The sequence below is a fragment of the Chanos chanos genome, chromosome 14 (genome assembly GCF_902362185.1).
Source record: "Chanos chanos chromosome 14, fChaCha1.1, whole genome shotgun sequence".
Taxonomy (NCBI): domain Eukaryota; kingdom Metazoa; phylum Chordata; class Actinopteri; order Gonorynchiformes; family Chanidae; genus Chanos; species Chanos chanos.
The window spans coordinates 4,339,233-4,363,912 of NC_044508.1; the positions used below are offsets into that span (position 1 = coordinate 4,339,233).

Below are 24,680 nucleotides of genomic sequence, written 5' to 3' on the forward strand. Positions count from 1 at the left end.
TCTGGCAAACTCATTAATGTGACAGCTACCTCAGCATAAAACTCATGGCAATAACTGACAAAGATAATAAAGTTCTCGAATCGCTAAATGTCAGCCCCTCGACTCTAAGGACAATTAGGATATTGTCATCTACAACTCGAAACTGTAGTTGACTACAATGATACGCCAGTGTAGTAAATTTGCTGATTTTCTTTAATTCCTTTAATGTAATTTACCCTTCATGTAACCAGAGCAGACACTATTGAGATTTTCATGTCTTTTCTGCGCTCCGGCAGAAAAAAATACAAGTACAAAGGAAATACGGAACGGAGACATAGACACGTCAATCTCACACAACACAGCGCTGTCAACTGCATGTTCAGCATGTTAGTCTGTGATTCAAACCTATACTTTATCAAATAAAACTCGACTATACATTTTTTTGGGAGTGTGGGAGAACAGATTATAAACATGAGAGAGAGCCGCTGTGCAAGAGTAGCAGTGTTTTCCAAAGCAAACGTGTGTTGTGATGGAGTTTTAACTGTCCGGATTTGTTCGCAGCGTGAAAAAGATTTGGAAAAATTAGGTCTAATGTCAGAGGACACGGCACGTGGGGTCGCATGCAAAATATCACCACAACGCACAAACGATTGAAAGCCGGCATCAGTTAATCGTTTCCTTGCAGCATATATACGACAGAGTCTATTTCAAAACTACAACCCAACTTTAAATCTGAGTTTTCTGATAATTTATTTGATTTGAATTTAAACAGAAATTCTTTTACCAATTAAAAAAAATCTCTTATTTATAGAATGACATGCCTTGTCCTACAATGTATGGGTCTATGGTGTTGTGGAAAGCTGCGCTTATGTTTTGGAAAAGAGCATTAATTTACGATCTTGTGCCAACTCACTTTGTATATGCAGACAGTACCGTTTGCCTTCTTTTCCTAAATCAGACTTACTCGTTAACCCATATCAAACAATCATGCTCTAATAAACCAAAAAAACAAAGACAAAAAAAAAAAAAACTGAACAGTGTTGGCTTTTGGACTATTCTCTGATCAGTTTAGAAGAGGTTTACCGTAAGACATACAGTCTGTCCTCACTACGTCATAATTAGGCTATATACTTCTAATGCAGTGTGGGGCAGGCAAATAGATTTGCATAAGCCTAAGCGACCTAGCCAGTGATGTCTTTAGTGATATTTTTACACGAGAGAGCGGCTTGTGCTTCTCTAAGTTACAGTATACATCAATATGTTCTTTTCCCTTTGACACAATGAAAACCTTGCTTGTTTGCCCACTACACATAGAAAGCGAGACGGTGCCAGCTGCCAACTGCCAACCAGGCTGCTCTGAGCATCTTTTCTTTTACGAAAGAGAAGCGGCGTGATACTTTACCCTATTCAACATAAATCCGAGTTTTCTGTTGGGGGTTGTTGGGAATATGGAGCCGGGATGAAGTTTCTCATCGGAGGCGAGCAGTTAGACCCTTCTCTCCTCATCCGTCAATAACTGTAGGTAACTCTCGTCCAGTTTCCAACTAGCGGTCATTCTCCTCTGCACGACATGGAGTTCTGCTGCCTTCTTATCTTGTTTCAAAAAACGGTCGGGAGCCTGGTCACCTCTTTCTCTCTCTCTCTCTCTCTCTCTCTCTCTCTCTCTCTTTCTCGTTCGCTCTCTCTGCACCTGATGTCTTTGAACCCCCCGCCTCTACCTCTGCCTCGTGTCTGCTTACACGGAACGGTTAGGTGCACTACCCATGACGTCAGGACACTGGTATCGAGGGACTTGACGTGTGTCTGTGTGTGTGTGTGTGTTCATGCGGGGGGGGTGTTAGGTTCTATTCTTTCAGTACACAGAGCTATTGAGTTCAGATGTTGGAATTAGCTCTGAAAGTTGATAGATGGGGTAGTGAGCCGTATGAGGAGAACACGATGTAGAATGTCCACGCACATCGCAAACAAAGCTCTCGATTGTCTGAACCGATCAAGCTTAGCGTTTCCCTGATGGTCTTAGAATGAATGCTCTCTTTACAAGCAATGGTCATTGTCCGTTTTTAACTGAAGAATGTTTTGATCCGGAAAAAAAAAATTAAACTGTGCTACGAGGGTAAAACAAAAAACAAAAAACTACAACGCTGATAACGATGAAATAGCTTGTATTCAACTAAAAGCTTGATTTACATTCACATGCAAATCGTTGCACCAAGTTGTAGATCATTTATGGTTGAAAGGATATGTAAATAATTTCATTTGTTTATTATGGTTAGCATACATGCTTTACTGTCATTGTTTTGAAGACTCACGAGCAGTGAGGAGGATTGTTGGGAAATGAATGACCATGCGTAGACCTGGGCATACATGTACCAGTCACCCAAGAGAAGCAGTGCTGATCTAGGGCCAGCTCTCCTCTCTCCATATAATTCTATTTATTTGTATCATGAAATACATCAACTGATCCTAGATCAGACCTCATACTGTGAGAACTATAATACCTGTGACCCATGATATGATGATAACTCCAACTGATCAAAATCAAGGCATCATCTCTCTCTCTCTCTCCAACACTAAGATAACAAATCAGAGATTACTGTCATCATCACGTTCCATCCTATTGGTCGACGACAACACTCAGGTCTTTGTTTCGGAGGGGTGCGCCCTGTGGAGGGCACAGAGCCGGTGCCAGGCGAAGCAGGGGACAGGGCATGAACGGAATGCAGAGCTGGCTTGTTGGCGGATGAATCGGGGGATTCAGAAAATTGACAAGTGGGGGGAGGGGCAGCATGACTTGCCTGGCCCGCGGCCCACTGGGTTCATGGCGTCATGGGCCGGACCACAGGTTTTGTGTGTGTGTGTGTGTGTGTGTTGGGGGGGGGTCATAGATATGACCCCTCTCCCACTGGCAGAATACACAAAATCACCCCACACAGGGGTTCGAACGCACACACTAACCTCAACATATTCACGAGAGAAAAGATCCTTGTCACAGTCACCGACACGAGATGCAGTGTCTCCCTACACATTCTCACTCACACGCTAGGAAGCGTTTAGGTACAGTAAATCGAGATAAACATGATATAGTAATGAACACTGTGAATGTCCCTTTAACACACACTTGTAATATTCCCTCCAAACATACATCACTTCCTGTTTTTGGCAGTTTGGATTGGTCAATCAAATGAAGCCATACGACCAACACCCAACTCCACAAACACAAAAATCCTGAAGGCAGGAGACTGGTTTGATAAACGATACAGGTGTCCAACACTGCCTTCTGTGATTCTGACTTCTTTGAAAAAGTGAAAATACAATAAGTAATTCATTACAGTTTGAGAGCAGTTATCTGGAGAACCAATGTCTTCACTTTAAAAAAAAAAAAAAGAAGTACATTTTGCTGCAAGAATTACTGAGCACAAACATTTTTTTTCTTGAATGGTCTTTATAATGTAATAATATACAAAAACACTTGCACATTTTACAACTATGTCAATCCAAAAAGAAGTCCAAAACCTTTTTTTTTTTTTTTGTCTTCTTCAAAATAACCCATTTATTCCAAGTAGGGTTAATTCACCTTTGTGGTGTCACAAACCTTTTGAGTTCTCAGAAATCAAGTCAAGGGTGTTAGGGACATGCATATTTTCACATTCACACCATGACATTCCACAAAAAAAAAAAAAAATATACAGGTTATTCGTTCAATGGAAAAAGACGAAACTGCTTTCTGAGAAAAAAGTGGAAGTGGAAAAAAGAAAAAGAAAAAATTGTGTGTACGAATAAAACACCAGTCCTTGGTTATGGTCGACATGAGGGAGGCTACTGTTTTTTTGCTTTTTTCTTCTTCTTGTCTGCTTTACCGGCTTCATCATGGGCCTTCCTCTTAGCTGCCAGTTTATTTGCCTGTGGGGGGTGGGAGAGAGATAGTGAGGTTAATGAACAGCAGAGAGACAGTGGAATTTTGATACAGGACACCCCCCAAAAAAAGAGAGAGAGAAAAAAAAACAAAAAACAAACCCCACACAGGTCAGTCATCCTTCAGAAATGGCTCGGTTACCAAACAGTTACGCTCCGGGTTCAGTGGACACAACGTGACACGCGGTTAAATATTATTCTGTCAGATACGTGTGCAAACGCTTTTACACTATTGGGAGGACGCGGGTGCGTGTTCCCCTTCAGTCATCACACAACCCCAGACACCCGCTGCTCCCCCTCAACCTCCTCCTTTCTAACGACATAAATTAAAACAGTCTATACTTTATCAGACGTCCCCTCTCCTTTACTACCGTTGCTTGAGACTGTTCCCGAACCTCCGCGCCGAGGCTTCGGGAAAACGGCTCGGAGAAGCGCCTCGAACCCGAGCGGCCCGGGAGCGCGGGATGCCTTGGCGTTTCCTTTCAGCTTACCTCTCGGACTTTCCTCTTCTTGCCGAACATGATTTTGTCGTAGAGATATTTCTCCTTCTTCTTCATCATCATGATGGCCAGCCTCTTCTCCTCGGCTTTCTCCTCCTCCTCGGTGCGGAGGCGATTTTCCGCCTTCACTTTTCCTGGGGTCACCTTCACTGATAAAGCCTGTGGGAGAAATGAATCGATAAGAGCACACACTGGCCCAACAATGGGGCTCATATCTTTCTAAGGCTGAGTAAACATGCTCTGACCTGCACTCAAAGCAACCAGCCGTGTCCATCTACATTCAGTGAAGAATACTGAGAAAAGATTGTTTAAAACCACTAACCATTTAACGATTGGATTAAACTTAAACATCTGGTCAGATACTATTAAGATGCCTCTGTGTGTGTGTGTGTGTGTGTGTGTGTGTGTGTGCGTGTGTGTGTGCGTACGTGTGTGCGTACGTGTGTGCGTGTGGGGTGGGGTGTTCCATGATTTACCTTGCCCTGAGAACGCTGTTGTTCCATCTTCTTCAGATTGGCCTCGTCTGCCAACTCCTCTTCCTCGGCCTCTTCGTCATCCTCCTCCTCCTCCTCATCATCATCATCGTCATCATCAACTTCTTCCTCTTCGTCATCGTCCTCTTCCTCATCCTCTTGTTCTTTTGCTGAAAGCCATGGAACATGGAGAATTTCAGTGAAGACACACACACACACACACACACACACACATAGTGGAGAGGGTTCTAACTCTGTTTCTATCCTTGATAAGAGAGAGATTTTGGCGGCTCGGGTGGAAATTCTCACCGGGCTGCTCCCCACGCTGCAGGGCCATGAGTTTGAGTTTCTCCGGGGGAACATAGTCTCCCTCTTTCTCCTCCACGAAGGGCGACAGGTGGGGAGGCAGAGTCACGCCCAAAAAATAGTCCTCCACTGGCAGCAAGATCTTAGCGTTGATACAGTCATACACCCACTGAGGCTGGATGTAGTACCTACAGGATCAGCACCAAAAAAAAACAAACAAAAAAAACCCCCCAACAAAACAATGATAAATACTTCTAATCAAAGACATAATACAGCGCAAGAGATTGGGTGCAGGCTGAAAGAATTTGAATGGCTGAGCAAAGCATTTGTTTACATTAGCTCTGAATAAGAGCTGTACAATAAGAAATACGCAGGAATTGACTTTTGTTTGAACAAACACGAACTGTGCTTTCATGCGTGATAGTCCAACACATGCCAGGCCTGTCATCTGTGACCTTGGGGGAGCTTTCCATACACTGTGTCCTCCTACATAACTTTTTGTTTTCTTCTTAAATATGAAGAGTAATAAAGCCGAACGCTAAAACAAAGAAACTATCACATAGGTCTCAACTAACAACCCCCTCTCCCCTCCTGCAGTCTGCACACAGAAAACAGGGATGAAAGCATGGAAAAAAGAGAGAGAGAGAGAGAGAGAGAGAGAGCAAGGGAGATGGCAGAGAGAAAGAGAGAGAGAGAGGGAGAGAAAGAGAGCAAGAGAGAAAGCAGCAGAGGGAGAGAAAGAGGGAGAGAGAGAGGGAGCAAAAAAGCAAAAGAGAGAGGGAGAGAGAAAGAGAGAGAAAATGCATCAGGGAATGAAAGAGGCATTGTGAGATGTTCTCCCATTTCTACGGGCACGGACACACACACCCACCCACCCAGCCACACACACACACACACACACACACACACACACACACACACACACACACACACACACACACAAACACAAACACACAGCTCTTTCAAATATCAGGACAACGGTTGAAGGAAAGGCATTAAGTGACTGTTCTCAGGACAGACGACAGACAGAGAAAGTTCCGGACAGAAAGCTGATCTGCTGGTTTGGCCCTGACCGGGCATATGGGCTGTGTCCCAGTCTCTTAAATTCCACACTCCATTATGGTCCCACAGAACAGAAAATGCCCAAACACACCCAGGAACTCTGACTTGTCCGGAGCGCTATTAAATCATGCCCTCCAGATGAAATCATGCCCTCCAGATTAAAGTCTGCTTTCACTGTGTACTAAACGTAAAGCGTATTGTTTTTAGATTTAAATGTCAACCATTGACAGGACCATCAGCACAGTGCACACAGATAAGTAATAGCACTAACACATTGTGCTCCAGTATTGCTCTCATTAGCTTAAGATTGGATTACCCATGTTGTAAATCCATATAATAAAACACACCCTAATGACGGACAACTGCCCTTTACAGCGGCGTCTAACCCTCAAGCAGGATTTTGAAAGAGTGCCTTGGAAGGGGTTTTTTTTGTCTTTTTGTTTGTTTAACATCACGGTCCCCTCTTTTTCACTTTCCTCTGTATATCAGTACATTACCTGCACAGTATTTACGGAACGCTGCTAAAGCTAAAATCCACTAAATACATCAGGTGTCATAAGATGGGAATGAATGTAAAAAGTTAGCAGAAGTATGCACGTCTGTGAGCCGGTGGTACCGGGAGACAGGAGGTGGGCTGGGAGACAGGAGAGGGGCTGAGAGACAGGAGAGGGGCTGAGAGACAGGAGAGGGGCTGAGAGACAGGAGAGGGGCTGGGAGACAGGAGAGGGGCTGGGAGACAGGAGAGGGGCTGGGAGACAGGAGGTGAGCTGTTTACCTGTTAATGTACTGTTTTTCAATGCTGGGCCGGTCCACTATCTGGTGGGTGATGGTCTCGTCAGTCACGTCGTACGTGCTTCCGATACAGAGGGATTTATCCCAGGACACCTGGCCACCGAAACACCTGGATGGAGATGGAAGAAAGACAGAAAGAAAAAAGATGTGTTTAAAAGATGTTTTTATGTGTTTACATTTCAGTCAGCTTTGCACTGTTTTTTTTTTTTTCCTTTTTATTTTTTGCTCAGGCATTTCAAAATGACAGAAAATCTGAAGCAGGAATTTCTGGAATTAAGCTGATGTTAATGTTACCTCCCCACAACAGGGATTCAAACACCCCCCCCCCCCCCAATCTTAAAAAGTAGTCACCCTACCAAGTCTTCTCCGTCTGCTCACAAGGCCAGTGCTGTTTAAGGCTCGGCCAGAAATGTTTACACTGGCACAGCCTCTACCTGATAAAAGTGTTCCGACACCAACCCTTCCTAACCTCACTCCAACCCAGGTCACTCACCTCAAATACGAAATCTCTGGATTGGGAACCGGAAGCCCTTACGAGTAGAGCTGGAGCCAAACATTCGACTATTCAGATATTCGTTCGTTGGGTAGGTATTTGGTTTTCAATTTTGGGATTCGGATATTCAGGGCTTTTTAAAATGAACTTATTTATTTAGGGGGTTTTTTTTCCGCTAAGCGTAGGCTATCAATAAAGGCAAACAAACAAACAAAAAAAAATCTCCGCACATTCTCGTACTATATTTAGACTTTTTTAACTGCACTGTGGAAATGTACAACATTCTCAGCTCAGGCCCCTGACATCCCTCTCACTCTCAGCAGTGAACGTCATGCTTCAGTTCACCGTTAAAGGGAAGACAACATGCTGAAGACCTCGGCTGCGTGGGAACTCTTTAAACTGAGCGACGACGAGACAAAGGCAGTGTGCCCAATACGCAGTTTGAAAATGGCCTGCCTACCATGGTGGCACAACAAGCACATGGTGAAGCCGCTAACGAATACCGTAGAATAACGGAATCATTAAAAACGAATGTCTTTAATTAAACCGAAAGACACGCGTCGCAGCGCTACGCCGTCCGTCTCGGCCGAGAAATTCCCTTTCTAACTCGGGAAGGACATTTCTCCGTTCACGGCCTTGAATATTCGCTGTTGATTACAACTGCTTTGACTCCACCCTTGATTGACTCATCTTTAGCACGCTGAAGGGGTGGGTGTTGGGGTTACCTCTTCGTACCAGCCTACGACATGCCTAACCAGACGCCTGTGTGTACATCAATAACCCGGAGTAATAATATCTAACTGCGGTTTATGGTCGATTCCGACTGCCCTCGTGAGATAATGTCTGATACATACCAATTTGAAGGATTACTTTATGACTTGCCCTTTCTAGACTGACACAAGCGAGTTGCACACAGGCTTTACGGGAAGAGACAAAATGCCGCGTTCATACAATCCGCGTAAAAAGATTTGAAGATGACGCGGGTAATGAGACATCCTGCAGGAGATAGACTTGATTTTTTTTTTTTTAAGCGCTGTTTGAAAGATCCCAGCGTTCGGGGGTTCTGGAAGGAGACCGACTTGATTGTCCACGACTCAGAACCACAGGATTTTTTTTTTATATGACACAAATACAAAGATCAACTGGATTGTTTTTAAGCTCGCAGAATTGTGCATTGCGCATGATGGAGGTCAGACTTGCGCTGGTGAGCAATTTGTTCACAGTGTCCTGTAAATAGCCTCGTCTCTGTGTTAATAAACCTCGGCAGACTTCTGCCCTGGTTAACACCTCCTTACAGTCACATTTTATCTGCCGAGTCCCAGCTCAGGTACAACCAGGCAACTCAATAACAAGCCTCTAGAGTACCTATTAATTGGACATATTTGACACATTATGCTCTGAACACCCCCCCCCCCCCCCACCTAAAAAAAGACTGAATGGATCACTAAAAATAAAAAGTTTACGAAGGTTGAACCATGACCATAGAGAAAACACACACAGAGCTAGTCTGGTAGTACTGCGTGTTCCTGTTTTATGTCTTCTGTGTTTAACCGAACCACAGTCATTTAGTGAGTCTTAAGGAGTTCTCCTCACCGTATTAAGAAAGCCAGGGATTCTCGAGGAACCTCTCTGGTCAGAAAGAACTTCAGACCTTCGAATAGTCTCTTCTGGGCCTCTTGTTCTTTCTGGGCCTTCTCCCTCTCTTCCATCCTCTCTAGGTCTTCCTGTGAGACAGAAAAAAAAAAAAAAAAAAAGAAACGATAGATGACAAAAGGGGACAGGGAGAGACAGCAAAAAAGGAGGACATGTCAGTTTGTTTTTATCCCTTTGTTTGTTAACACCTCGGCTGTGAATCCACAGAGATTTGATCCCCTGTTTAACAGTTCTGAAGGAGCAGCAGAGAGGGAGTCTGGGTAAAGATCAGTAGAAAGTTCTGGCATCTTAAAAGAAGCTTAACTGAACGGCGTGACACAAGCAGTGGGTTCTTACGCTTTTCAGGTCGACTGGTTAACGTGTAAACGTGACAGATGATCTTAATGAACACTGCATTAACATGTGTTCACTCCTGTCGCATTAAAAATGAATAAACAAACAGTTATCATTATTACATAATATAGTAAGCTAAAATAGCAGATCTGCTCATTTGAAAAATAAAACAGACCCAAGATAAGATTATTTAAATAAAAACAGTGTTTTGGATGTTTGTAATTGTCCAAAAAATAAATAAATAAATAAAAATGAAGAGGACTACGGCTCTTGTTTGGGGTGGGAGGGTTACACCCAAAAATGGACGAGTCAGCAAGCACCCTGGAACCTTCCATTCCCTGATTACATTGGGTTGGTGTAACATCTAAGCAGCTAATAAGCCCTGGGTTTAAAGAAGGTGAAAGACTTGACGTAATTGGTCTCCCAGTTAAGTTCCAGTCACCGTCATTAAAAAGGATTTACACGCAGAGTGCTCCTCACAAAGAGCAATTAGTACCATTTACCAGGCCGATCTCAGCAATGCACAATCAGCCTCCTCAACCACATGACAACCTGGAAAAGTACCAGACTATCACGCCATGAACCCACCCAAAGCCTGCTTCACCAATCCTGCATCACAGAGACAGAAGGCCACACTAAATCAAACGCATAGATAAAACCAATATTCTGAATAAAACAGAACAACGCCGGGAAGGAGTGGCCTGCGTGTCAAACCGTGATATCTGAAACACTTTTTTTTTTTTTTATTGCTTTAATCGCATATTTTCTGTATCCCGCTGGAGCATCTGTACTTTGAATTTTGAAAATGTTTGTGATGGTTATCTAACATGTCTAAGAAAAAAAAAAAGGAACCCTCAACGCCAACGTGCGTGAAATGTCTCATCTAATCTAATCTTAATGACAGTTTGTCTTAAGGAATGTTTGAAGGAGTCGGTGCATTGTTGCATCTGCTCTGATAAGTAGCGCCTGAGGTTGATTTTGCACAAGCCATCATAAAATAAAGAAATAAAACCGGCCTGTGTCAGCCGCCCTTCCTCTTTTTTTAAAAATCTCTGTCTTAGCTTCTGCTTAATACTTCTCCAATTGGATTTATAGTTTAAGAGAGACAATGGGTCTGTAGTTTGTTTGTTTTGTTTTTTTTTTAACATGTTTGCTGTTAGAGTATTTGCACAGTCAGGCTACAGAAGGCTAGTGCGGGTTCCACGGCCTTGTCGTTATTAGCGTCTACGCGAGTTCTTATGCTTCTAGTTCTATCTGTCATTTTCTCAAAGGCCAGAGTTCACGACAGGAACGCAGACAAAGTGTTGACCGTCAGCCGTGTTCTGCCAGAGACCCAGCCTCTGCGTACGTTCAGGAAACGCGTCGGGAAACCGACGCTGTCCTCACGCATTCGCGCGGCAGCGTCTTACCCCTTCGGCCGGAAAGTGGTCTGGCTCGGCCTCCTCTTCCTCGGCGGTGGAGATAACTCTGGCAAGGCTAGCGCTCAGCGCCGACAGTTTCTATGGCAACGGAAAGAAATACCATTATCACACACAGTGACACCAGGACAAACATAGGCCATCCCATCAGCAAGGTAATGTGGACCAGGCCTAATTCCCAGAGAGAAACATAAAACTGCCCACAATAATGCACACGCTCCACCACTCCACCATATGGCTTAGTTATTTAAACAAAAAAAACAAACTGTGATATTTAGAAGACAGTTGGTATTCGTTAAGCAGTGTGCAATTAAACACGCTACGCGAGACACACTCCAGCTGGCTTAGACCCCAGTGCTGGTCTTTTCTCAAAGATTATTTTGACCACAGAAAAAAACCAAATAAACAAACAAACAAAAGGAAAAAAAAAGGTTCACAGTGTCTGTGTCAGTAACTGTCAGCTACAGAAATAAATAAATAAATTAAAAAAAATCAAGGGTTAAAATGAGAGAATTTGGGGATGAGAGGGGGAGGGGGGGTTTGAGGCTGTCCCAAAAACAGTGAACATGTTTCTACCTCTAAGTAGCTTTCGGAATCCATGGCGTAGTCTTCTTCGCCTGCGGCCTTCAGCTCCGTCTCTGCTTTGCTGTCCAGCTGAACGAGGAGAGATAACTCAGCATTAGACAAACATCACGCATACAACCACAACACCGTACACGACAAAGCAGCGTCAGACGGAGACACACAAAGACAACAGAAAAGGAAATAAGTTTAAAAAAAACCCCAAAAAAACAATATGTGTTTGGCTGGGAAACCCCGCGCTGAGCAGGGAGTAAAACGTGTTTTGAGAGAGGGGGTGTGTGTTTGACACCTTTGGGGGGTAGAGGAGGTTGAGGGACTGGTACAGGCGAAAGTTGACGAAGCCCAGTAAGGTGGTGTAGAACTCGGTGAAGGTGGCCATGACTCTGTAATCCACGTCTGTGGGGTGCTGAAAAAGACAGGAGTCAGTTATTAGTCTGTCGGGAACCTTTGGCACCGATCATTCCCGCCGCTGAAGTTTAAACGGCCTTTAGGAAAATGACTCATCGCCGTCTTTTGTTCATTCGGCCAGGGCGCGGAGAAGTTCAGGCAACTGCGGTCTTTCATCTTATCGGTTACATCTGTGTCCAAAAATTGTTTACCTCTCAAACACAAACGGTGTACATCTACCATTAACCATTAACCAACAGTCACAGTCCTGCATGACCCCTTTCCCTCCGCTGTGTCTCTCAAAAAAAAAAAAAAAAAAATATGTATGTCTGAATTTCAAACTCCCACACATGGATTTTGCCAAAGAACAGACCAGAACAGCTCTGCCAGAAATCTGTCGACCGCTTCGAATCAAGGGCTACCAGGGACTCGTGTCAACTCTGCTTAAACAGATTTGGTAAAGTGGGCGTGTCTCTGCCTGGGGTTTGCACGGCTGGGCGTATAACTGAACCAGAGTGATGTTTGTGATTGGAGTATTGAAAATTTTATGATGCCTTCTGCCAGATTTAAGTGGCTAACAGACCGCTCACTCACTTTACCGCCGAGCAGGCTGGCGAATATTTTTGAAACCGGCCGTAAAGTCAAGCGCTTGAGTCGACGTTTTGTCGCATTCAAACCTCCCTTTCTAAAATGTACATTTCGACGTAGAATTTATTTTGTTTCTCACAACACTGACACTCAGAAGAAATTAAACAGTGAAGAGCTGAGAACTAATGCAATCAAAACAGCTGCATAAACAGAAAAGACGCAACCTTTAAATGTATTCACTTGCATCCAAAGGCAATTACGAGTGAAGCGCAACGTGTCCATTAAGGAGCCGTCTGTGGTCTTAGTGCTGCCGCTAGCTACGGTATTTGATCAGATACAAGTGCAGGAATAGTTGAGGGAGGTAAAAGAATAAACCACAGACAAAGGCAGAAAGAAACGGTGCGAATGAACAAGGGCCTGCTAACGTCTGAGAGAAGAGGCTGTCGCCCAGTGAGGCAGATAACGCAGTGCTTACAGCAGAACAATACAGGCATGCGTCGCTTAACGACGGGGAATACGTTCTGAGAAATGCGTCGTCAGGCGATTTCGTCGTCGCGTGAACATCACAGAGTGTACTTAACGTGATGCGATCAAGAGACGCGGTAAACACCAGATGTACGAGGCTGCAGCCGGCGCAACACACATACTGCTTTACAGTCAATTTGGGGTTTTTTTGTAAGTAGAAAGAGTACACTCTTAAATAATGTTAAAAAGGCGATGAAAACGATTTTTCAACTCCATTACAATCTTACGGGACTGCCGTCGTATGCGCGATCCGCCATTGAATGAAAGGTCGTTATGCGGCACATACCTGTAGTCAATAAAACAGCTAAACCGTCACAATTAAGAACAGAGCGCGTCTGTTGTACCGTAATCTAAAGTTATAACGCGGCGTTGGAAATTCGACACTGGGTATGACATGCGGAGGGGGTGTGAGAGAAGGCACCATCTCCTCACTTACATCATGAGCGAACTGATAGGGGACGAGCCATGTGACCGTCTGTCCAAGGACCTCAGCCTGATAGTAGATCCCTTTTATGGAGAGGAAAACCTGCCACACAAACAGAAGAGCATTAACGCCCACTCACAGGAAAAGACAACACTCACACTAATGAGGAAAACAAACAAACAAACAAACAAACAATTCAAAAGAACCGTTTCACTCTACGTAAAAATCACTATTTTACAAAGATGTTAACAACAGAAATAGTTTATGCCATTTTGAGGGTGAAATTTTTTTTTTCCTTTTTATGTTGCACATGGAAAACGTGTTTTGTGCTCTGCATTCACGCAGGTTCTGACAACTGAATATCTCAAAATTTCAGAACAGGGTGTGAAACACTAACAGTGACAAATAAATAAAAGAGTCAAAAGTTTGTTCAGTTCGTCACTTCAAAGAAAGCATCACCAATTTTTTGGTTTTGTTTGTTTCACAGCAGTGATAGCTAAATCCATTTCTGAAAAGATAACAAAATTATTCTTCCTTTTTTTCTGTCCTCACGTGTTTACGTGCATCTCTTTTTTTTTCAGGATTTTAATTTTTTTAAACTGGGAAAAACCTGTGTGTACTTTTCAACCAGTGAAACATCTCAGTCACTGGTTTATGTAAAAAAAAAAAAAAAATCACCAGGACTTTGGCCCAAGTCGTACAGCAAACCCTGCTGTAAAACACTGTTTAACACGCTGCCACCAACCTGCTACATCACCTGGCACCAAACACCCTGACACTCCCCTCCCTCATCCACTGAAGAGTAACTCAAGTATCAAAATCAGAGAGAGTGAGATTATGAACGACTGGTGAATCTATGAGGCTCTGGGGAAATATGACTCAAATACATCTTAGTCTCGCCTCCGTTGTGTATGTTTCTGAGATGTCTTCTAATCTGCGGGGGAAAAAAAAAAAAAGAAACGTGTGTTTGGGTTTTTCACCTTGCGGAGGGAACGAGAAGCAACCACATAGTTCATCCACTCCACGCTCAAACGTCTGCAGAGCTGAATCGTTTGCACGTGGCATTTGCCCGTGCGGGCAAACGTGGAGAAAAGGAAACACATCGAAAGGGCGTCGTCCAGGTCACGAAGGGCGTCGATAAAGCTCGGATACCTGCCAAACACATAAACGTGCCCAATATTTACCAACTTGCATAATTGGGTAGATTCGAACGAGTGAGTGAGAAATGGCGCCATCTGCTGTCAGCGGCGGTATTGCAGGGCGCCTCACCTCTCCTTAATGATGTGGTCCAACTTATAGCCGGGTTTGTTTTCCCGTATCCTCTCGACGTCTGACCACTGAGCTTTGGCATAGGCTTTCCTCAGTTTACGCACAAATATCTGCAGGAACATGACACAAATGCTTTGGCTTCCATCTCAGACAACGACAGGAAAACGTGAAAAGCCGTGTCGTTACCAGGGCCTCCGAGTTTTCACAACCACATGAGACGCCAAAATTCTGACCTGCATTTATGTCCTTTCACTGCAGGCTCACAGTTATTTCACATGATTGAAAATGATTTACATAATCACAAGTCACTGGAATCATTTAGGCAAAAGGAGGTTAAATGACCTGGTTCAAATGATGCAAAACTCAGAACAAACAATTGGAACTCAAGCCACGACCTGAATGTTGAAATCGTGCTTTATTACTAGTAATGCATCGGAAGACTACTTGGGAGCCAACTGAATGATCAACAACAATGGAATCAGATTCTACTTAGGAACTCAAAGAGGCAACTTGGCTCTAGAAACTCCCCTTGTAATTTTTTTGTTCATTTTTATTCTTTACGACTTTCGATCTTCTAGACCTGCTCCAAGTTATTCTACTGGGAGTTTTGGTTTTTTTTTTTTACCTACATGTGACACAATAACATCTCTATGAAAAATATAAAACATAAATGAATTTTCAATGGAATTAATTACAATACACTTTACTTTCAACTAGAATAATACAGGATTACACATGAACACTACACAATGTCTACATTAACCTTTAATTCTCTTTAAAATTCAATATCTGTAATAAATATGTCTCTGTGCATCATCCTGGTATTCTGTTATTCTTGGCTGCTTTAGGCTCAGTCGTGACTTTCAGATTTTCTGAATACGCAAACATGTTTGGACACTGCTCCCTGGAGGAGTTAAATATCATACAATTGTGTACAATTACATTATATGATCAGTCAAAAGATATACAGTGCAATTATGTAATTCAATAAACTGTAATATAGCTTAACATAATCCTGTACATTTCAAAGTCATCAACAACTTACAGTTGTAATATTAAGAGTATATCTCACAGGCATACATAAGTATATGAATATGTAGAGCGAGAAGATGATGTGACATATCACGACACAAGTGTGATGAAGAAAAAGTTCTTACCTTGTACGCTCTGAACTTGCCTACGATTGGCTCGTGCATAAGAAAACGGATGTCTTTGAGGAGGTAGAAGGTTCTGGGTGCTGTGGAGCCTTTGTTGACTTTCTTCTTGTGTTTGGGCTCATGGGGGTAAATTCCCTTCAAAATGCATAGTCGCCTGGACACAGGCGGCAGGATATGGGCACTCATATTACAAATGGCTCCTTCAAGTATGGAATTCAATTACAACTGACTATATCAAATGGCTTTCAAAACCACATATTTATACTTATTTAATGCTAATACTCTTCCTGGGTTTGACAGTGAAGAAAATATTTATCGTTACTGCTCAGTACCGTCAGACGTCTCGTTTCTTACCTGAAATCCGGTAGACTCAAACTTAGCTTCTTCCGTGCTTTATTTCTGGTGATGTAGTTGGTGACTGCTCCACTCTCAAACTAAAGCAAGCCAAAAGAATTTACATGAGTTGTCATTTCATGTTAGTGGCATGTTCAGCTATACATGTGAATTAGCTTAAGTATGGATATACATGCAATGAAGCACATCACTCCAATAACGCATCGCGAAAACTACACAAGGTCGGTACCTCTGAAAACGGCTGCAGATGCTCTCATGCAGACAAACTAAATGACTTCCAGGGCAATCGATTACAAGCATTAATGTGAGATCATTAATAAAATTACAAAACCAACTGAATCAGAACTTGAGGTGGACAAGTAATCTTAAGAAACGTTGGGTAACGCTAGCATGCTAACCAGATGTGATCCCCCTGTATTAGCACCATTAGCGTTTGACAAGTCTGAGCGCTGGGCCTGTGAAACTGTGCACATAAAACCACGACCTGTAGGTAGTTCGTGATTCTAATTAATCTAACAAGCGCGAGTGAGAACGCAGATGAATTCTCTTTTCAATGTCTTGATGCGACGCTCCCCGATGCAACTTAGCGTACAGGGCTCAGTAATGCTAATCAACAATCATGCGTTTTGTTTACTTTCACTACGAAGAGCAGGACAAGACAATTTAATATGCAACGGTACAACAGCGTTAAGAAGTAACAAATTCAATGTCAATGTTTCGGACATTGTTTTCCAGTGATTAAAAAAAAACTTTAGCTTAGTTAAGACGTGATGTTGGCCTAGCACTGTGCTTTAACTCTACAACCCTCGGTCTGCGACGCTACAACAAAGTTAGTATTTCTCCCAGACATTTCTTGAAAGATAGCAACGTTTAACTTACCTTTTTCTTCTGCAAGCCTCCCATTGTTAGGAAGCGTTAGGAAGTGTTTTTGATCTGGGGAAATACGAAGTTTATTCGGCACAATTCAATACCAACGTGTTTTAACCACTGACTAGGGTCGACCACACGTGTGTTGCATGACGTCAACGGAGCAAGAAGGACCCAACAAATTGTAGACTGCCTGAATAATTGCCTCCCCGAAAACCAGCTGAAAATGAAAACGTCAGAAATAAAGTGTTATGATCAGGATGACCGATTCTTTCTAGCGATCATCCATCATCCACCAGTTTTTGAAAAGTTCCACACTGACATTCTGCATTATTTCTAATGGACAACATTTTGAAGCTTACCTTCACGTCAGATGAAGATCATGAAATAGTTTACACAATAGAACACAATTTATTTTTTTATAATAAATAATTTAATCGTGATTCATTGGGCTTATGAGCTGTAACCTTCACGCTGAACATCATAATGGTTCACTCATGTAGCGCTGTCTCTGCCTTATTTTATGGAACCCTTTTTATGCACCAATCAACAGTGTGATCCATCATATATCTGTGCTTTGGTGGCATTTTTTTCTTGACAGTCTTTAAACGTCTCTCTCTCTCTCTCTCTCTCTCTCTCTCTCTCTATATATATATATATATATTTGTGTGTGTGTGTGCAAATATGCATTCATATATATATATATATATATATATATATATATATATAGTAGCTAAGCCATGAGGGCGACATAGACAACCAGCATTCAGCTGTGATGTACTTCAGCGCTTTGCTCAAGAACCACATAATTAGATAAAAGCTGGAACGTAAGAAGTGGTGGTTTCAAGACAAGTAGATAATAGAGAGCGAGGGAGAGAGAGAGAGAGAAAGGGGGAGAGGGAGAGAGGGAGAGAGGGAGAGAGAGAGGGAAAGAGAGAGAGAGAGAGAGAGAGAGAGGGAGAGAGGGAGAGAGAGGGAGAGAGGAAGAGAGAGAGACAGAGAGAGAGAGAGAGAAAAGAAACACAGAGACTACTCAGTTATTCAAACTGGACACTATATTCAGTCTGAGCAGTTGGCCCTGAGTGGAGCAGAAATGGGATTATGGAAATTTTTAAAGGATTATTTTCTGGGGTTTTGGGATTATGAGACCCCAAAGGTAATGGTGGTGAAAAACAGAACTCTTGGAGTCATTTACAGAGCAGTCCAGTTCCTGGTCATCACCTATTTTATCTGGTAAGTCTTGCCCTCTGAGCAGGTCTGTCTATGGGACAGACATGGGCACATGCTACACATGCTATTTGAATATTCTGTTAGTTTAAAGCTTCCACTAATTTTTTTTTCATATTTATGCTGATATTATGAGAGTATATTATTTGGCATTGTGAGGTAAATTTGGCATTATGACGAATTAAATATACTCAGTATTTAAATATATTATTTTATCATTTTAATATGTATTTTTATTTGGCAGGAAAAAAAAAAAAGAACAACAAAAGACTCTAAGAGATTGGTTATTTCTTTTCATTTTTGTTTGTTTCCTAATCATTGGGGCAGGGACATGTTATTGCATCATATTTTGGTGTTTCTTTTTTTCTTTAAAGTTACTCCAGACATACCGTGGGTCTGCGGTGAATGTCAGTTTAGCGTGAATGTGTAAACGTAAAGCATTTTCATTCGGCTCCTGCCCTGAAAAAGCCTGACACGTGTTCTGGGTACAAAGAATTTCATTTCTCATCTCTGGAATCAACGCTGTCATTGCTCATCTGTCACCATCTTAACCACCGCTCATCTGTTTATGTTTTTAACATCACACGTATTCATGTGGCCTTTGCGTGTCTGGCTCGGTAAGATCAACAATAACCAACAAAGTCCAGACCGGACAGAACAACCAACACAGTCTCCAACCTTTCCCTTTGAATGCAATATCAAATTATCGTTCACATTTCAACATATCTGAACATAATTCAGTGATATTTTTTGTCTTTGATATGACCTTGAGTTTTAAACATGAAGGTTATATTATCGAGGATAGCTGTCTCGTCATTTTGGGAATGTCTTTTAAAATGTGACTTTACATTGGCAGTGATTTATATAGAGACGGGTCAGGCTTGTGGGGCTCTGTGATCATTGGTGGAGAGTTCCCTGTCCAGTAAATTGATGGATAACTGTTCTGTCTGCTCTAAAGGCAGGATGTTCTGTAAGAGACTCTGAAAGAATCACTGAAACCTTTGGAAAGCAGATGTCATCTTTAATTCATTTAGCTGTATTCTAGCATTTAATCATGATTATAGAGACACATAAACTGTATTAAGTGTCTGTCTGCTGAATTATTTGTAGTTTTGTATGTATAGTGTGTGGTAATGTTTTAGGAATTTTTTTTAACATGCTAATCTTCGGGTGGAAAGTAAAGACCTCGTAATTCCGGCCCAAAACAGACACTGTCAAAAACAGAGGGAAATTTGGGGCTGAGCAGAGAATTTCTCTGACAGCCAAACAAAAATAACCAGATTTTAAAACATATTTACGATTAGAATTACGATTATTACCACACATTGATATCAAATTAGTCTTTTTGCAAATAATCAGTCAGTTTTTAGTTTAATTCTTCTTAAATATTGATCACAGATTTTTTTCTTGTCTTTTTAACATGCTAAAAAAATTCTGTTTACAAAAAAATTCTGTTAAATTCTGTTATGTGCATTGCGGTAATGAGCCTAACAGCACATGATATTTTTTGATTGTGTTCGTCTGTATTACACAAGAGGATATGGGATTGGATATGAAATGGCACAATGTTCGTCTATACCTCTTTCTGTGGTAAGGAATGTGCTTTTTACTGACAAACAAATCTATAATTGATGCCAGCGTGTCACTGGGGTTAGACATCACCCAGGAGAACAATGAGTGATGGAACCAACCCCGCAAGCTCTTTACAAAATCATCAGTGTGTAACGTGATCCAATCAGACACCCCTCACACACACACACACACACACACACACACACACACACACACACACACAGACACACACACTTTTTTTAATAGTTTACATTTTCCTTCCTAATGGTGTTGTAGGCAGGAAACCTGGGACGGTAACCAAGAGGGAATTAGCAAAGATCCCAAAATGAAAGTAATTGATAAAGATCGTTATTTAAGGGCTTTTTTTTTGCTTCTTAATTCACATATGGGATTATCTGTTGAACCACACAGCAGACGATGAAAGGGTGATTCAGCTGAAATGGTTTAATGCTCAAACGATATTTCAAATCAAACTCCATCAGATTCAGCTCAAATGATACGGCTTTTTAAATGACTGATCTTTCTGTCACATAAAAAAATGATGGTTTATGAAAGAGTGTACAAAAGCTGATGGCATCAGTCTGTCTGAAAGCCTATAGGATAACGCTTCACTCCAACATTTTGACAAATATCACGTCAGATGGTATGACATGACTTTGACATTTACTACACAGTTATGAATGTTATATAACAGAATGTTCCTGTGACGGGCACGGATGTTATGGCATAACAACCGTGCCCGTAATGGAGTCCGATTAGTGTACAGGTTGTGGGTGTGACCCCCTACACAATGTTCAGTACTGATGTGGCCCTGACCCCAGCACTGTGATCCCAGCACTGCTCCAGGGGTCATGTGACTTCTCACACAGATGGTAATGACTGTGATCCGGCCTTCGACAAGAGCATCAGCAAAATGAATTTTTGTGAAAATTATGAAAATGGAAACCCTCACCTTAAGCCTAGTCTGTTAACTCTGATCGATCAGTCAGAAGGCTTTTCTTTACAACGGCTCTGTTTTCTTTTGTTTCTCTCTCTTCCTTCTCTCTCTCTCTCTCTCTCTCTCTCTCCCTTCGCTCTCTCTCGCTCTCTTTTCTCTGTGTAGGTATGTTTTTATCAGTCAGAAAGCATACCAAGAGAGTGAGACCAGACCAGAGAGCTCCGTCTATACCAGAATGACTGGGGTGGCGTTGCTAGGAGACAGCGTGCGGGACATGGTGGAATATGTCCGCCCTTCAGAGGTAAGACATATGATGAAGGAAAATCTCATCATCATCATCATCATCATCGACATTGCCAAACTCACAGATGCCATATCACTGCCAAAGCTGTTGACTTGTGCCAAAAAGAGATCATTTAAGAGTGAGTTGGGAGACTAGTGTTTGAAGGAAATGAAGTTCTGCATTTCTTAAGATGGTGACCATGGCACTTTGCTTTGAGACTTTTTGAGTAAAACTAGAGAGGCATTTTTTTTGTTTGTTTGTTTGACTCAATTTACGCCCCCAAACCCACAGGGTGGTGATGTCATCAGTGCAATTTTGAGACAAGAGGTCACACACGATCAGAGACAGGGCACGTGCCCGGAGGTGAGGAGACGCCCCAGTCGTTACCCAATCTGACAAGATCACATCACAAGAACAAACATGAGACAGTACAGTAACAACAGTAGTGGGCCATTGTACCTCTTACAAGTCATTACATTTATTTAAAATGAACTGAATTACTAATTAAAACTACATTCGATTTTCATACTCGGTATAACAGCTTATTGGAAAATAATTAGGAATTTCTTTTTCCTTTTTTTTCCCAGTATTACATGGTTCCCAACGCAAACTGCACACAAGATTCCGACTGCATTGCAGGTGATGTGGATTTCGACGGTAACGGTAAGAATCAAAACAAAGTAAGCATCTCTGGAAGCTTCTAAGTTTTGAGTAATAACAAAGTCATCTTTACATTAACATGAGTTCAGCAGATTATCCACTGATAATGAGACAAAATATTCAAATATCAGCTTCTCATTTATTGGACAGTGGCTCCTGGAGGCGGGGCTAACCTGTCTAACAAAGCACATATCATTCACTCCGCCGGGTCTCTCAGTGGCACAGTGTTCTGGAATTTGCAGCTGTTTTATTGGTCAAATGAAGTTTGTGTTGTGCTTGTCATAATTTCCTGATTATGTTCTTTACCAGGGCAGAAGACGGGTCGGTGCGTACCATACTACAATAAAACATTTAAGACTTGTGAAATTAAGACTTGGTGTCCTATTGAAGAATATGCAGCAGTCAGGTAATCAACAGATTAACGGCTGTATTATCTACTCTCAACAAAGCCATTTCACTTTTTTTTTATTAAAATACTGATCCATTAGTCACACCATAAATGTGTTTCTCTCTCTCTCTCTTTCTCCCTGACTCCTCGTCTGACTTTCCCAGATGATGCTTTCAAATGTAATTATTTATTTTTTTTCTCCCACTCCTTTGTTAGGGAACCACCGTTGGTAGAAGCCATCAACTTCACTGTCTTCATCAAGAATTCAATCCACTTCCCAAAGTTCAAAGTGCTCAGGTAGCTCCGTCAGAAAATGATTCAGCGTTTTGAAACACAAGGCAGAAATATGTCATGATATTCTCCAACCAGGGAAAGAGATACCTCTGACTGCAACTGAATAGAATACCCATTATATTAGTCAGCGTTCTGAGTGCTTTTGTGGAACCCAAAGCTAGACAGACAGACAGACAGACAGACAGACAGACAGATAGATAGATAGATAGATAGATAGATAGATAGATAGATAGATAGATAGATAGAGGAAAAGTATGTAGTATAGTTTGAGGTGAACATTAGTGAGGATTAGTTGTAATATTAACATTTCTAATGTAACCGTTTCAAAGCTTGCCAGTTCCTCATTCTTGGCACAAAAAAAAAAGTTAATGCTTCAACTTCAATTCGTGTTTTTGCCCCGATGCACATACGCACACACACATACACACGAACATAAACTGCACAAACGTGAGTAAACTGTCTATAGAATGACACGTGCAGCTGCACAGTAAAAAAAATGTTTCTGATCTATTTTCGTCTTCCAGAGGGAATATAAAGAAAACCAAACATGACTACCTGAGACGCTGTCACTACCAGGAGGAGACCAGTCCGTACTGTCCCGTCTTCCGCCTGGGTTACATCGCCGAGCAGGCCAGGGAGAACTTCAGTGCCCTGTGTGAAACGGTGAGTTTGGATCTGCCTTTTATCCTCCTTCTTCTTCTTATTGTTGTTGTTGTTGTTGTTGTTATCCAACTGCATATTCTTCCCTCTGATGTTAGAGGGAGAAATGTCTCTGGAGGCAAACATTTGGCTTTTTTTTTTTTTTTTTGCAGAATGTGTTGATATGAAATATGTGTTTCGTTCCTGATTAATTCAGCGAAAAGGTTTTTGGATGTCATTCTCCTTTCATTTCTCTGCATCTCTAAACTGTCAGAAGTTTTATAGACTTCTCATAAATGGACCTACAAAAAAAACTAGGCCTGCAATGGGTGGAGTGGAGTTATTGAAATGAATAAAACCAACAGAATCAGGTGCAACGGAAGATTTATTCAAACTGCTGTTCAGTGCCTCATATCATATTTTAGGGAGGAGTAATTGGTGTCTACATCAATTGGAAATGTGACTTTGACCTGGATCCCTCTAAATGTACACCAACGTACTCATTTCGACGACTCGACATCCGGAAGATCCCTTACACCTCCGGATATAACTACAGGTGAGGTCGACGTCTTTGCAGAGGGTGTATAGGCATTATTAACATTCTGTTGATCGTCATTTGTGCGATTTGTGCTTGTTTACAATAAGAAAAATACCCCTTAGGTTTGCCAAGTATTACCACAAAAATGGCCAGGAATTCCGGACGCTCATCAAAGCCTACGGAATTCGTTTGGACATCATTGTACATGGCTACGTAAGATTTTAGTTGTTTTCAAAGCATTTGATGGGAAGATGAGAAGACTTTTCAAAAATGCCTGTGTTGTCAGTTTCGACAGTTCAAAGTGATATACCTGTGTTCGAATTTGCAGGCGGGGAGATTCAGCCTTATTCCGACTATTATCAACACAGTGACAGCCATGACATCAGTAGGAATTGTACGTTTTGATTGGACAAAAATTGTATAACGTGCGTGTGAACAATGCATGAGGACTGTACCTTTGCCTGTTTGGTACTCAGACGCTCTCTCCGTTTCCCCCAGTGTTCCATCATCTGTGACTGGATAATGCTAACCTTTATTGACAAGAATGAAATCTACAGCGAGAGGAAGTTTGACAATGTGAGTAAACAAAAAAAATCTCTATATATAAACACTATTTCTTTCCATCGGGGAATACAATCAAACATGTTTACAAGATGTACTTGAGGAGGAGATGCATTTTAAATTCTCTCTCTCTCTCTCTCGTTTATTTTACTAATTAAATCAGGTATCCAAAAAGATCCCCCAGCCCGTCTCAACAGAACTAACGACCACAGAATATGGCTCCACCCACTCAGATCTCTCAGAGGGCGTGGCACTTTGAAGCACTTTTGAGACATTTAGCGCCACGACTGGAAGACCTGAGATGCCCCTAGATGTCCCCAAACGTTGTGCTTGTGTAGCGGACTGAGAATCTCTAATTTCTGTTGTCCGAGTGGAATATATGCCGTTCGTATCACCGCATTATTGCTGATGTCTAGTCTATAAATCCTATTTTGAAAAGGCAAGACATCCCAGTTTTCTGTATATTTTGTGTAAATTCGGTGTAAATTGCGCTACTACACCACCACA

At 42.0% G+C, this 24,680-nt stretch overlaps 2 protein-coding genes across 4 annotated transcripts; one reads left to right on the plus strand and one right to left on the minus strand.

Annotated features, from left to right (window-relative positions):
- Positions 1-3,492: 3,492 nt before the first annotated feature.
- Positions 3,493-17,175, minus strand: pes (pescadillo). 3 transcript variants are annotated; one of them, XM_030791342.1, is made up of 15 exons: positions 17,087-17,175; positions 16,208-16,287; positions 15,854-16,007; positions 14,697-14,806; positions 14,408-14,579; positions 13,440-13,529; positions 11,793-11,909; positions 11,498-11,575; positions 10,913-11,002; positions 9,111-9,241; positions 7,008-7,133; positions 5,174-5,358; positions 4,868-5,028; positions 4,383-4,550; positions 3,493-3,879 (listed from the first exon to the last, which is right to left on the minus strand). In XM_030791342.1, exons 1-15 carry the CDS (start codon positions 17,108-17,110, stop codon positions 3,796-3,798), a joined length of 1,770 nt encoding a protein of 589 aa, XP_030647202.1. In that variant the 5' UTR covers positions 17,111-17,175; the 3' UTR covers positions 3,493-3,795. The 3 variants fall into 3 exon arrangements, with proteins under 3 accessions (XP_030647202.1, XP_030647200.1, XP_030647201.1); XM_030791340.1 differs by having other exon boundaries at positions 4,868-5,034; XM_030791341.1 differs by having other exon boundaries at positions 4,868-5,022; positions 5,153-5,358.
- A 992-nt stretch (positions 17,176-18,167) lies between these two features.
- Positions 18,168-24,432, plus strand: p2rx2 (purinergic receptor P2X, ligand-gated ion channel, 2). The gene is made up of 12 exons (XM_030791945.1): positions 18,168-18,307; positions 20,976-21,111; positions 21,385-21,456; positions 21,681-21,756; positions 22,063-22,159; positions 22,358-22,438; positions 22,960-23,098; positions 23,500-23,630; positions 23,735-23,825; positions 23,941-24,006; positions 24,111-24,188; positions 24,337-24,432. The coding sequence occupies exons 1-12, from the start codon at positions 18,168-18,170 to the stop codon at positions 24,430-24,432; spliced, it is 1,203 nt and encodes a 400-aa protein (XP_030647805.1).
- The last annotated feature ends 248 nt before the right edge of the window (positions 24,433-24,680 follow it).